A 14,753-nucleotide genomic window follows, 5' to 3' on the forward strand; every position below is an offset into this window, starting at 1 on the left:
TAAATGCTACAAATTAATGGCATATTAAAAAAAACATATAGAGGAGATTAAAAAAACACACACAAATATACACAATCACACTAACCTTCTACCTCAAAGTGGCAAAAAAAGGCCTTATTTAGGATGATACCTGTGACCAGGTATAGAAGGAGTGTCATACAGAACAACACCAGAACGCTGGATAGAGTCCAAGATGAATGCCCCCGCTTTTTAATCTCCTCTATAGGTTTTTTTCAATATGCCATTAATTTGTAGATTTTAAATTTAATAGTATATGCACCCAAATCTCCCTTCCTTTTTTCTTCTAACTTAGTTTAAACATTTTTTTTAACCATGTTTGATAGTTTCAATTACACATGGCTGAACATTACAACAGTACTATGCCCCTTTAAAGGGACATTCCGGTCAAAATGTAAATGCACATAGATAAATTACTTATTTGATTAGAAACATATTTGCAATATACTTATATTGGCAAAAATGCTTCTAGTAAATGTTATCGCTGTTTTAGTGCTAACATTTTTTCTCTGCACGTGCATGTGAAGCATAACTAGATATTTTCAGTGCTCCAGTAAGTTAAATACTTCTGCGGTTTGAAGCGCCAGTGGGGCTTGTATCATGTCAGCAATTAACAAATTGAGTCATTACCAGATGGTATAAGCATTTTAGGCTCTTTGAGCAAGTGTTATGTTTAAATGCTGGTGCACATAGCATACTTTAATACACATTTGAAACAGGTATAGCTTTAATTAGAATCCGTTTTGTTAATACATCTATATTACAAAATGCTTCTATTCAAAACTGAAATGCATTCATGTGGATTCCAATTTTGGCTGGAATTTCCTTTTAAGTCTCTGTTATATCCTAGCTGTGTGACACCTCAGGTTGTCCAGATACTTTATTTGGGATTACCAGGATTACGTCAATAACATAGGTTACCCCTTCTGCTCAAGTATATTGTCTCACATAAAGGTCAAAAGGACATTTTATTTATTGAAAAGGGTTTCACATATATAAGTAAGTGCAGAACCCTTAATGATGAAATTAAACATACATATACAAATCATATACAAAGTGAGAAAAGTATATTAAATACAAGTATTGTCCATTACGTTTTGATAAAGGTTACCTCTTCCATGATATTTCCATTTAAATAAAATGGTTAAAGCTAGAATCCAGAACATGGATTATTTATGTTCTTAAACATGCAACTACATCTTAGTCTCTTAATTCAAATTTGAGATCATAATTTATGTGGGTAGCAATAAATAGAAATATAAAATATACATACTGTATTTTGTAACTGCTATATATTATAACTGTTTTTCACATATAAAGTTTTGCCCTTTTCCCCTTTTGCAGTTTTTTGTTTGCCATTTCCCTCTCTTCTGTACCAAAACACAATTCTTCCCCTTTCTTGACAAACGAGGAGGAGCTCTTTTCCAGTTGGTAAAACTGACTTTCTGCCCTTTGTTCCATTCCCATTGACCTGTACGCGTTGGATCACTGAGCCCTGTCAAGATGAGAAATATACTGATAACTTTACTGGTAAATAAGTGCATAGCTTAGATTCTGTACACTCCAAGGCTGAGTTCGTACATAGTATTTAGTTTTTAATGTTTTAAAAAATATTATTGTTTTGTGTCTGTTTTTGCTTTTTGTACAGTTTTTTTTTTTTTTTAAGGAAATATAATTCCGTCCATATTTTTTTTGTTACTCATTGCTAATTTCAATTTTAAAGGAACATCATTGTGCAATAATAAAAGGGTCTAATGAATTAGAGTATTTTATTATTTCACAAATGTATATGTTTAATATGTTTACCTTAGCAAAAAAGGTTGAAAAAATAAAGTCCCTCTCAGAAGCTTCATAGCACTGCTACTTCTATGCAGGGCGAGAACACCATACCCATGGGTAGACTGCCCTATCAGCCTGACTGAGGACCAGTGGATTGTGGGACATGCATGACCCCTTGATGTGAAGTAGATTCAAACAAACTTGTTTGCGCTCAGATGCCAATGTGGATAAACTGCTATTGTGCGCATGAACATTGGCAATGCTTATTAGGAGCAGCTATATGTGAAATGCCATGCCAGTAATTAAAGGGATATGAAACCCCCAAAAAATATTTTGTGCTTCAGACAGAACATAAAATTTTAAAAAGTTTCCAATTTACTTCTATTATCAAATTTCCTTTGTTCCCATGATATTCTGTGTCAAATAGATACCTAGGTTGACATCTAGTGCACTACATGGCAGGAAATAGTGCTGCCATTTAGTGCTCTTGCAAATGGATAACATTCTTGCAAAACTGCTGCCATATAGTGCTTCAGAAATGGGCCGGCTCCTAAGCATATGTTCCTGCCTTTCGATATGCATAGAGAATGAAGAAAAAATGATAATAGGAGTAAATTAGAAAGTTTTTTTAAAACCACATGCACTATCTGAATCATGAAAGAAAAATGTTGGGTTTCATATCCCTTTAAAGGAGAAACACCTTTTCTCCAGGGGCTCCATGGGTTGTCACTCTGCCCCTCACCATACACGTGTATCTGTTCACATGTCCTGTTGATCTGCTCAGCAGAATAGTTGGTTCGGGGGAATTGCATATGTATTTAACCCCATTTCAGGGGTTAATATGTATTTAACCACATTGTAGATGTTAAAGAGACAGTAAATGTCTTGTAACCACATGACATTTCTGATTTGTTGCTATAGATAAAAAGCCAATATCAGCAAAGTCTAAACGTTTTTGAAAAAAACATACTTTTTACTGCAATTGCTTTATAAGCCAAACTCTGCCCATCATTTTGCCTTATTTAGAAGAGCCAATGCTGGCTTTAATCTGCAGACACCAAAGGTAGCCATCTCCATAATGTTTGTATAAAGAGATTTGTTTTGAAGTTGATATCAATTAAAGTCAATTAGCGACAGATATGTCACAGTGTTAGCCTCGATAAGTCAGAATTGTGTTTTTCATTTTCTGAGAATGAGAAAATCTTTCATTTTCACAGCTAAATTACATGAAAAGTGAGCAAAATAAATAATTAAAATATATTTCAAAGTTGTTTTATTACACATAACTAAATATTTCATATAAAAATCTTAAGGTATTTACTGTTTCTTTAAACACAAGCTTACTTACACACATGTATTTGTGCAATAATAATGTTTTCTAGCTCACTAGTGCATTTTAATATTAAATTATGTACGTTTAAAGTTATGATGTGTCAAAAAAATAAATCAAAATAAACTGCTTTCTCAATATCCGTCTGGCACTAGTAACGTCACTACAGCCATGGAGGCTCCCTATTTTTTTTTTATTTTTCTTTAAAAACCCAGAAGTTGTAGCTCTGTAGAGATGGGTAAATGCTTCAGCATATACAAACACATAGTAAATGTGAGCAACAATCGTCCATTCTAAAATAATGTTGATTGCTTGGCAAATATTTGATTTTTATTTTTTTAGAATGATTTAAACATAACATTTGAAAATTAAAAGTAAAAGGAACCAGATTGCAAATGCAGACGATAAATTCAAATGTTGATTCTCATGAGCTATCACAGAGCAGAATACATTTGTTCTGTAGAAGTAAAATATAACTTTTAATCTATAGTAAAAATGGGGAAAATGGAACAAATATCAAGCGTAACATAGGGCTAGTGGCACCTCTTGAGTGCTGTTGCAAATTGTCTCACTCCGGTGCTAACGATGGCTCAGAGCCGTCGCTAGCACTCTCCCACCTTGAGGGCAATCTGGAGACTTCCACCCGCTCCTACCCTGACGATTTTGCCTGTATAGTGACAGGCATTGCCAGGGCTTCACGTTTTGCGCGATGACGTCACCGCGCAACTTTATTTAAAATGGACAATGTAAAGTATAGGGAAAGGGGGCATGCTGCTTATAAGCCTGTATCTCAGGCATCTAAGCAAGACCCACTGTTGGAAAGGTAATCACCTAACCTTTCCAATGGTATAAGTATTGGGGATCTGTTAAAAAAAAAAAGTTAAAAAAATGTTTTATGTAAAAACAGAAAAAAAAATTAAAAAAAATTCAGCTTAGCACCCAGGTGGGAAAGTGCTTAGCACTCAAAGGGTTAAAGGGACACAAAACCCAAATTGTTTCTTTCATGATTCAGATAGAGCATGCAATTGCAAGCTACTTTCTAATTTACTCCTATTATCATTTGTACTTCGTCTCTTGCTATCTTTATTTGAAAAAGCAGGAATGTAAGCATAGGAGTCGGCCCATTTTGGGTTTTGTGTCCCTTTAAGTTAAAACTGCCTGGATATTCAGAGTACTTGATCATACAATATGTACTTTTCAACGCATTGCAACTAACACAAGATTGATTGTGTGTGCACGTGTTCTCCACAGGACCTTTTGCCAGATGGATGGTATTATGAAGTAACTTGAGGGGGCAGATTAATACTTTACAATATTATAATATTTTCAGTTATTTATAAATGTAAAATAAGCTATCCAAAGCACAAATAAAGGCATAATTTAACACAAATGGATTTAATTATAATTTGTCCAATAAACATTGAAAAAAAATTATCATTATTATCAGTTATTTGTAGAACACAAACAGATTGCGCAGAGCTATAAACATAAGAATAATATGCAAAGGTAGCCTTTATAGGAGACAAAAATGTGTAGCGGTCTCGGCCAAGAGTTGTACTGTTGTAAATCCCCTCATCACTGCAAGCTACAAAACAGCTGGGCCCCTAGGATTATTTGGGGGTCCAATGAGAAAACAAAGGAGGAGGAGGGGAACCTATATTGTATGCAACCCAGAACAGTAGAGTCTTTAAGGAATGTTTAAAACTATTATAACTTAGGGGAGAGACGTGTGGAGTGAGGCAGAGAGTTCAACAAAATAATGAATGTTAGCTCATTTTGGCTTCAATTTTAGCTGGTTGGTGTGCCCATTAAATAGATCCTGGGGAGAACACTGTTTATATATACAGTATACAACAGAAGTGAGTACACCTCTGTGCAATATCACTTAAATTCATAGAAAAGTAAAAAAATCAAATGTGCATGGGTGGATTTTAATTTGAAATAAACATTTTTTGCAATATGTACTGTCATAACTAAAAATGCTTCTAGTAAAAGTTATTACTGATGTTCGGACATATCCTGTGAGGCCCCATGCAGCAGTATTCAAACACCATGCCTGCTCAGAGAGTGGGTTCTGAAGACATAGCTTGTGTCATACAAGCCGCTGCTGACCCTCTGAGCAGGCATGGTGTTCGAATACTGGTGCACGGGCCTCAATAGAAGCAAAAATATTTCTATTTCAAATTTAAATGCATCCATGCACATTTCTTTTTTTTTTTTTACCTTTCTATCCCTTTAAATGTCAAATGATTCAAAATTGTATCACCTCTCAATAACTGCATTATTTCTAAGTTGACAAGTATAGTATTTCCTCTTATGAACAATCAAAAAGAAATACTTTATAAACACTATATTGAAAATACAGGCCCCAATGTAGAAACAGTTTCTACTGTAAGCACAGTATTTTTAATATAGTAAATCTAAACAGTTACTTTTTAATTTAACATAAAAACAAATACCCTACTGTAAAACTTAGAAGTAATGGAATTACTATAAAGTGATACAATTTTAAATAGTTTGACATTTAAGTGATATTGCACAGGGTATACTCACTTCTGTTGTATACTGTATAGCGTGTGTGTGTGTATTTAAAGTTTATTAAATTAAGAAAAATATACATACCTATCCAAAATGACTTTCTACCACTATAATTCCACACCCAATCCATTTGTTCTTTGCTGAACACTTCTACAAGATTAGCATCATGCCTGTAAACACACAATAATATATATAATTAGTGTCTGGGAAGAGTGATTATAAAAACATGATTATATAAAAAAAAAAAATCTGTAAAAATAGATTACCAATAATAACATGGTTTCATTGTTATAGTCATGTAATTTAAGAAAATACTGCATGCTGATGTGCCTTTTACATAAATATGCATTATTTTAGGAGACTATTAAAAACCGTGTCTCTAGTAAAGCTTTTTGTTTCTTAACCACATCATTTGTGAATCATGTTTATCATGTTTTTTTTCAGGAAATACCAAGATATACTGCAGCTGAAAAATAATGTTAAACAGTGTTATAAGGATTTAACTAAGACCTGTAAATTCAAGAAAGCAAAATTCAATTATTTAAAGCAACGATGAAGCCAAGCATTTAAAAAACCCTAGAATTTACCATTACTAAAATAATCTGGAGTTTCATGATCACGTATTAAAAAAGGGTGCTAATCTCACCCTGTCTGTGCCGCGTCAGCTCGCTCAAGTCAGAGCCCCCAGCCACACACGGCTACCTCTAAACCAATTGCCCTGCTTGTCATCTGACACTGTTCTGTATGCTAGCACGGCTGATGGTTAAAAGGTGGAAACGTCACCTCATTGGTAGAAGACCACTGTGCCCTTGGTGGCCGGAGGCTCTGACTTTAGCGAGCTGCCGCGGCACAGACAGTGTAAGTTTAGCACCCTTTTTTAATAAGTGATTAATGAAAACTCTAGATTATTTTTAGTGATGGTAAATCCTAGTGTTTTTTTAACACTCAATTTACCATCACTTTAACATAAATTGGGACAAAGTATTCTCTAATAAAAATAGAGGATAAATGGATAACATTTTAAATTTTGTTAAATGAATATACATATCAACACATACCACATGGTCATAAAAGTAAAATAAATAAATCCAAGCCAATGTGGTTAAATAAAAATGTGTTATGAGAAATTAGGAAAAAAAGTAGGGCATTTAAATTATTAAAAGAAAATAGTACAGACCCAACATTCCAAATATATAAGGAATGTAACAAAGCATGCAAAAAAGCAATACAATTAGCCAACATAAACGATTAATTGCAAAGGATTCTAAGTCAAACCCTAAAAGTTTTTTTTAAGTACATAAATGGCAAAAAATCTAAGAAGGTACATTAAACTGTGTGAAGGGTAGCATGATTAACAGTGACAGGGAGAAGGCTGAGGTACTAAACCAATTCTTTTCTTCAGTATACACAAGAGAGGAATCAATGGTAGATACTTAGAAACAAACTAGAACATAGAAGCCCATATCATTAACCGGGTTATCTCTAGAGAATATCTGAAAAAAACTGGATACTATTAAGGTAAATAAAACTACAGACCCAGATTTATGTGAATTTAGCATTGTTATAGCCAAACCTCTACTCTTAATTTTTCAAGACTCATTATCCTCAGGCATAGTACCCCAGGACTGACATAAAGCTGATGTGGTGTCACTTTTTAAAAAGGGAAGCAGAGTTGATCCAGGAAGCTATAGACAAATTAGTCTGACATCAATAGTGGGGAAGATACTTGAGTGAATTATTAGGGATTATATTGATGAGTATATTCGTGCAAACAAGATTATTAGTTCAAATCTGCATTGTTTTATGAGAAACAAATCATGTCAAAGTAATCCTATATAATAAAAGGCCAGGTATGTTTGTCAGATAAAGTCATGCGCAGTAGAGATGATTAAATAGCAACAGCTCTATTTTTTGCAGATGATACAAAGTTGTGTAAGGTCATAAGGCCAAGGCAGGATGAAGTTACTTTACAAGGGGATCTACAAAAAATAGAAGAATGGGCAGGTAAATAGAAAATGAGATTTAATACTGGAAAATGCAAGGTTCTACATTAATCTATTAATTAATTGTTCAAATTCTATAACGTAAGATTTTTTTGATTTTTTTTAAATTAGTTGCATATATTTGCTGATTTAATTGGAAATGATAGTAAAGAATCCAAATCCAAAATTAGGCCGAAATGAATGCACACGTAAACGAAACGAGCATTGGGGACAAATCTGAAATGAATAAACTAAGTGTTGTTTACTACTGTTCTACTTTTAGTTTTCTTTTTTAAGGTAGGAAATAGCTTACATGCTATTCTCTCTTACATGCTTGATACAAGGAATCTACAGCTAGTTAGAATAAAACCAACAGTAGATTGATTGCTTTGGTGTTCTGGAGAAGAATCAAGGAAATGATAGGTTACACTGTACACTGTTTATATTATTTTAACTAGATGTTACAAATTGTTCTGGACACAATTCAGATATCACAAAAATAAACAAGAACAAATATACTTACTGTTCTCGGCACACTCTGGCTGCTGCAATCCATGTTGCCTTTTGTCCTGAGATTAATTTATAGCAATTACCATCATGTTGGGTCCAGCCAAATGGACATTTTTTGGAAGGAGAAACCTGAAAACATTATTTTAAATTAATCTGTGATTTATTTATATTTTTGCTTATTAAGTACCACTGATGTTTTTGGTATAACTGTATAAAATGAGAAGAGAACAAGTCTCATAAGGGCTGCATCTTATTTTGAACATTAACATTTTGATACCAACATTCTGACAGAACGTAAAAAAAGAAGAATCCATATAAACTTCTGAAGCAACTTATCAATGTATGTTTAACAGATTTCAAAAGTTCTAGAACTACAATCATCAAATGTGAGTTTTCAGCCAACAGAGTAAATGTAGTGCACAAAAATACAGTAAATACTCTTCTGGACCAGTCAGCTTTTTGAAATTAAAAATGTTTTACGACACAAGAAGGAAATGCTGGATTTTACAAATGATCTATTTTGCAAAAAATGCCCATGGAGGTCCTATTACTAGAAAATACATCTAACAGTATTAACAGGGAATGTATTAGACGCTTGCCGGAAACTTAAGTTAAGAAGCTGCGGTCGTAAGACCGCTGTTACTTAACTCATCCACTACCTCTGAGGTGGCGGACAGCAATCATCATGATAAGATATGATCAGGATGATTGACGCCCCATGCTAGCGGCTGATTGGCCACAAATGTGCAGGGGGTGGCATATGCTGTCGGCATTTAGCAATGTCGGGGGGACATGATTCGCCACAGCGAATTATGTTCGCCCCCGGCTGGATAATTTGTCCCCTAGAAATTTAGTTTCTGAGGTTTTGATTTTTTAAATGGAACCTGTGTGTTTTATGGTAATCGGGTCATTTAATTTGCATCCATTTAGGATTTTGAATAGTTCTTGTCAATGCACAAAAAAAGGGAAAGTACCCATATAAACTTATGAAGCAACTTATCAATGTATGTTTACCTGATTTTAAAATGTGATTTTTCAGCCAGCAGGGTAAATGTTGTGCCCAACAATACAGTACATGCTTTTCTGTACCAGTCAGCTTTCTTAAATTATAAGGGCCAAATTACAATTTGAGTGCAAAATATCGCTTCCGTGAAATCGATATTTGTGCTCAACTTAGTAATACCAGCGCTGGTATTACAAGTGAGGTGCAATGTGAACTTGACCTTGTGTTCGCATTGCACAGAAGCATTGCACTCACAAGAGCGTGCTTCCATTGGCTCCAATAGTAGCCTTGTTCTCATGCTGTAAAACACTGCATTAGAACTAGTGCAGCGAAGTGGGTAAGTCACGCAAATATGAGCAGAAGATTATAAATATATATGTATATGAATATATACATATATTTACGTGTTTGTTTGTCTATATACACATATTAACACATAAATATATATGTTTATAGGCATATGCATATATATTTACTGGGAGCACACAGTCCCCATAGACCGCAATGTAAAGGCACTTTTCAGTGCCATTCTTTTTCTCACACCCCACTCCCACTAACGTTTAGCCCTCATAACTGCTTCTTGCAGTTATTTTATTAAAAAAATTAAAATGCTACAATTTTTATTTTTTAATAAACTACACACCATTGTATTTTGGGGCCAATTGGGGGACATTTATAAAATTAACCAGATATTTGATCTCTGGTTAATTTCATGAGTGCTAATTGATACTGCAAGCTCACAGTAGCAATAACCAGCCATTGCGGGTGTGTGATAAATTAGCGCTCCACTTGTTATTTGGCCCTAAATGTTTTACAACACAAGAAGGAAATGCTGGATTTTACAAATGATCTATTTTTTAAAGAATGCCCATTGAGGTCCTGTTACTAGAAAATACATTTAGTTTATTAGACACTATAAATTTAGTTTCTGAGAAATAGATTTTTAAATGAACCTGTATGTTTTATGATAATCAGGTCATTTAATTGGCATCTATTACATCTATAACAGCAACAGCAATACGCGTTTCACTTGTGATTGGCTGCCCACTCATGGGTGAAACACATATTGGCATTTCTGTTTACTGTACTCTTAAACAGAGAGGATGGCAACTGTACCTCTGTGTCTTAGTTTTGATATCATAAAGGCGACTTTGTGCAGTTATCACACTAGGATAAGTGGTGAAATCGGACTGGGAACATTTTGAAGGAAGGAGACACCAACAGTGTTCATTTGTGGGTCTAAGTGTATTTAAAGGGACACTGAATCCAAATGTTTTCTTGATTCAGATAGAGTATGCAATTTTAAGCAACTTTCTAATTTACTCTTATTAACAATTTTTCTTTGTTTTCTTGCTATCTTTATTTGAAAAAGAAGGCATCTAAGCTTTTTTATTGGACTCTGGACAGCACTTTTTTATTGGTGGATGAAATTATCCACCAATCAGCAAGAACAACCCAGGTTGTTCATCAAAAATGGGCCGGCATCTAAACTTACATTCTTGCATTTCAAATAAAGATACCAAGAGAATGAAGAAAATTTGATAATAGGAGTAAATTAGAAAGTTGCTTAAAATGTCATGCTCTATCTGAATCACAAAATAAAAAAATTGGGTTCAGTGTCCCTTTAAATGAAAAATTAGACATTTAAATATACATGAGGCATGGATCTGGGTATTTTACTGTAAACAAAATGTTGGAAAAGTTAGGATTTGTATGTTTGTCTGTAAAGGAACCTTAGCTCCATCAAGTTTGAAATGTGGTTGTTTAGAAAAGTCTTGGATCTAGATGAGTCTGCCTGAATTAAACATGGGTTTAAGTGGTTTTCTGTAAAAAAAAAAGAGTTGTATCTGGCAGTTTTATTAACCACTTCAGGCCGTCAAGGCATTCCATGCCATTCTAAGAGTGCAGGGCTTTAACACCATTAGGATTGCATGTAACATCCTACCTTATATGGAGTCCTGCACCCTCCTTTTAGTGAATAGAAAATCGGACTGGGGGGGGCATGCCTAGCATCGTAGGCAGTCCCCCATGATCTGATCCGAATCTTGAAATCACATGATCAAATCAGCAATCTCGTTATCTTGTTTTTGCAACAAGTGTTATATATCGGAAAGGAACTTACCCCGACATGAAGGGGTTAAGCAAAAATTTATAAATAAAAAATAAATAAATAAAAAGGACATTTTCATGTTATTTAATTTTTATTATAAATAAGGAAGCAAAAAGCGTGCATGCAGAGTCAAAAGCGGAAGACTAGCCAGGTTTAGATTAGTCCCATTTTTCCTTTTATCCTTTAAGTTAATAGATATTTAAGAAGCTCCGTCATTTTTAGCAGGGACATTTGAAGATATGACAAAAGATCTTGATTCTGATTTGCACATCAATCTTTAAATCAAAACTGTGCATTTTAAATAGTTCTTCAGAGAGGCCGTCATTTGACAAATGATTACCATCCTTGTACCTCTTTTATTTCATACTTTCATCTTTGCTAACATCAGTATTTTCCCAGGGTTAACATTTAACAGCTCAGTTATGGCAATTTGGACAGAAGGATCTCTGCCTTTCTCTTTTTTTCCACCAATGCAACAAATGGAATAACTAATTTGGCAGTATCTTGATAAAATTGTGTGTTTGCCTATCAGAACTTATAGGTGACTATAGTGTATAGCATTACACATAGATTAAGCCAATAAATAAGAACAGCACCTTCTCTGTGCTGGTCCAGGGATTCCATGACAACCCATCACACTGGAAAAGCTTCTGGGTCTTCTCTTCAAAATGCAACAGCCCTTTCAAATCCGGTGTGCATTTCTTAGGAAGGGCTATGGATTCTTCCTGGTAGCATGAAAAGTGTTAAGCAATTAGAATATTTTAGTACGAATAATTTCAACCCAACCCTGTAAACTAACGGTGCAATAATACTGGTTACTTTTTAGTTTACCACAATAAAATCACAAGTTTTACAGCTACAATACAATTGTTTTATTATTATCACCAAAGAGGTGATATCTGCCCTTAGTTTCCAGGAATGATTTGACTCTCAGGAACCAAATTGTGAATAAAAGAGCATCAGTAGGTCAGAAGAAGCCAGATGAAGCCCAAACAAACAAGCGTAGTCACTGAAGTGCTTTAAAGTTAAATGTGCCTATGGATGCACCTTTCTACACAACTTGGAACTGGCTTCTGAGAGTGAAATAATTCCAAAAACAAATGGTACTTATCACCTCCTGTTCGTAGGGCATCCACACCATAAGAAGGACGAACTTTTGGAGAGAATGGCACTAAGTTGGATCGGTAAGATCCTAATCAGGTATGTGCTATATCTAGTACATCTGTAGAAGTGATATATTCTGCATGTGTGGTGTGAGTTGGAAAAGGAGAGGTGGCTCTGTTTCAGAACTCTCTAAGTGACTTGTGTTTTGTAAAAGGTGCACCATCGTTGATTTGATAATTTGATACCGGTATTTGAAATAACTATTTTCGGACAAATAAGTAGTTGTGGTTTGTGTACAAACTGGGACAGATCTCCATTTGTTAAAGGTCTCCCACACTCTCTTGGCTAGTACTGTTTCTATGATGCAAATAACATTCTGAGGCCTATTTATCAAGCCGGCAACTTACTTGCATTCAACGGCACCAATACGCTCGCCTGACATTGCAGCCGCGGACCTGAATACGTTCTCCATATTTACCAAAAAAGCTGTCAAAAAGCCGTGCACCAAGTACGGGGCTATGAGCAGCGGACTGCTGTTAACTAACAGTCATCGATCTCGCTGCTATTTGGCTTTTCACAGCTTTATTTGTATACTGTCACTAAACACCCACACTATAAACTTATTAACCCCTATCCTGCCGATCCTGGAGCCCACCGCAACTAAATAAAGTTATTAACCCCTAAACCATCAGCCCCCTACCTCGCCATAAACTAAATTAACCTATTAACCCCTAAACCTAACAACCCGCTAACTTTATATTAAATATTAACTCATCCCTATCTTATAATAAATTTAAATTTAACTTTAGAATTAAATTAAACTATATTAAACTATTAATTAACCTACCCTAACTATTATACTAAAATTACATTAAACTATATTAAACTACTAATTAACCTAATAAATAGAAAGAGAAGTCCAACGAAGCCAGATGGAAATAATAAAATGTAGTTCACTTTATTTCATTAAAAAGTAGGGGATAATACAAAACCATGTGGTTAGGTAGTTAGCATGGTATATTCTGACCGGTTTCGGTCATGTTGACCGTAATCATAGAATAGCACCTGTAAGGAGGTGCTCCCTTTTATGCTAAACACACAATGATTTGATTGGATAAAAACAAATACCAACACTTAACCCTTTAGAAACTTACTCTAATTAACATATACATACTATACATGATATTTACATTTCAATCACATAATACTGATGATAGACAATTAGAAAATGCCCAGTGATATGTTTGCAATAAGAAATTGGAGAAAAATTATTATTATTATTATACAAAATGAATCAGGACATACAGAAATAAATCTATATGAATATGCTAAAAAAGCAAATACCAAAAGATAACATTCCCATATACAGATAAGAATATACATCTATATATATGTGCTGGCAAATGCAAATATGCAAAAGGTGATTTCAGAAGAGAACATGTATATGTGTTTATGGATGTCACTAAAAAATGGTGCAACAAGCATAGATTTTTAGGTACCCATTGTATGTATAGAAAAAGCTACTGATAGATCGCAACTGCTCAATAGCAGGGGCAGACCCGAGGAAAATAGATCCAATCAGAATTTGTCTAAACCAAAATTTATCACATCATATTCGAATCAATATGATGATGTATGCAAAATAGTAAAGAAAAATCTTCCCATTCTGATGGGAGATAAAGGCCTTAGACAGATTATTGAACAAGGCTGTATGTTCGTTCCAAAAAGGAATGTTACCTTGGGCAACATTCTTGCTCCCAGTATGTTAAGAACTGACTCTACCTCTGGGTCATCCTGGATGAGACACAATGGCACCTACAAATGTGGTAGAAAAACCTGTACTTCATGTGATCATTTGAGTATCTCAAATACATTTAGATCACATGTTACAGGTGAACAGTATGACACTAAGGGATGCATTAATTGCAAGAGCACCTTTGTTATTTACATCATTGAGTGCACCCAATGCAGAAAACAATATACAGGACGAACTACTAGAGAAGTGGGCAAAAGAATCAGAGAACATCTGTCTTACATTTCAAGTAAACGCAGATGTTCAGCACTCTCCTCTCATTTTATAGACTGCCACCAACAAGATGTGACTCATTTTAAATGGCAGGCTATTGAACAAATAAAAATACCGCCTAGGGGTGGAGATAAGCTGTCTATACTCTGTAAACAAGAAATATACTGGATTTTCAAAACCAGATGTCTGGTACCATTGGGTTTTAACTCAGAGAATGACATTATTAACTTCTGGCAGAAGTGATTAATTTCATCTAAATCTCACTTTAATTAAATTATTAAAACTATCATAATATTTGTGGTAATTAATATAAATATAAATATTATTTTAAAAGACTCCTCAAACTTGATATT

The 14,753-nt window shown here is 34.4% G+C and overlaps 1 protein-coding gene across 1 annotated transcript in view; it reads right to left on the reverse strand.

The window, feature by feature from the left end:
* Positions 1-727: 727 nt before the first annotated feature.
* The window catches only part of FREM1 (FRAS1 related extracellular matrix 1), a 379,269-nt gene continuing 365,243 nt past the window's right edge, over positions 728-14,753 (reverse strand). Inside the window, 4 exon segments of the mRNA XM_053702577.1 lie at positions 728-1,513; positions 5,750-5,835; positions 8,171-8,286; positions 11,867-11,995. Of these exon segments, the coding sequence (XP_053558552.1) occupies positions 1,314-1,513; positions 5,750-5,835; positions 8,171-8,286; positions 11,867-11,995 (531 nt within the window). The 3' untranslated portion in view covers positions 728-1,313.

Source organism: Bombina bombina, chromosome 2 (genome assembly GCF_027579735.1).
Source record: "Bombina bombina isolate aBomBom1 chromosome 2, aBomBom1.pri, whole genome shotgun sequence".
In the NCBI taxonomy this organism is placed as follows: domain Eukaryota; kingdom Metazoa; phylum Chordata; class Amphibia; order Anura; family Bombinatoridae; genus Bombina; species Bombina bombina.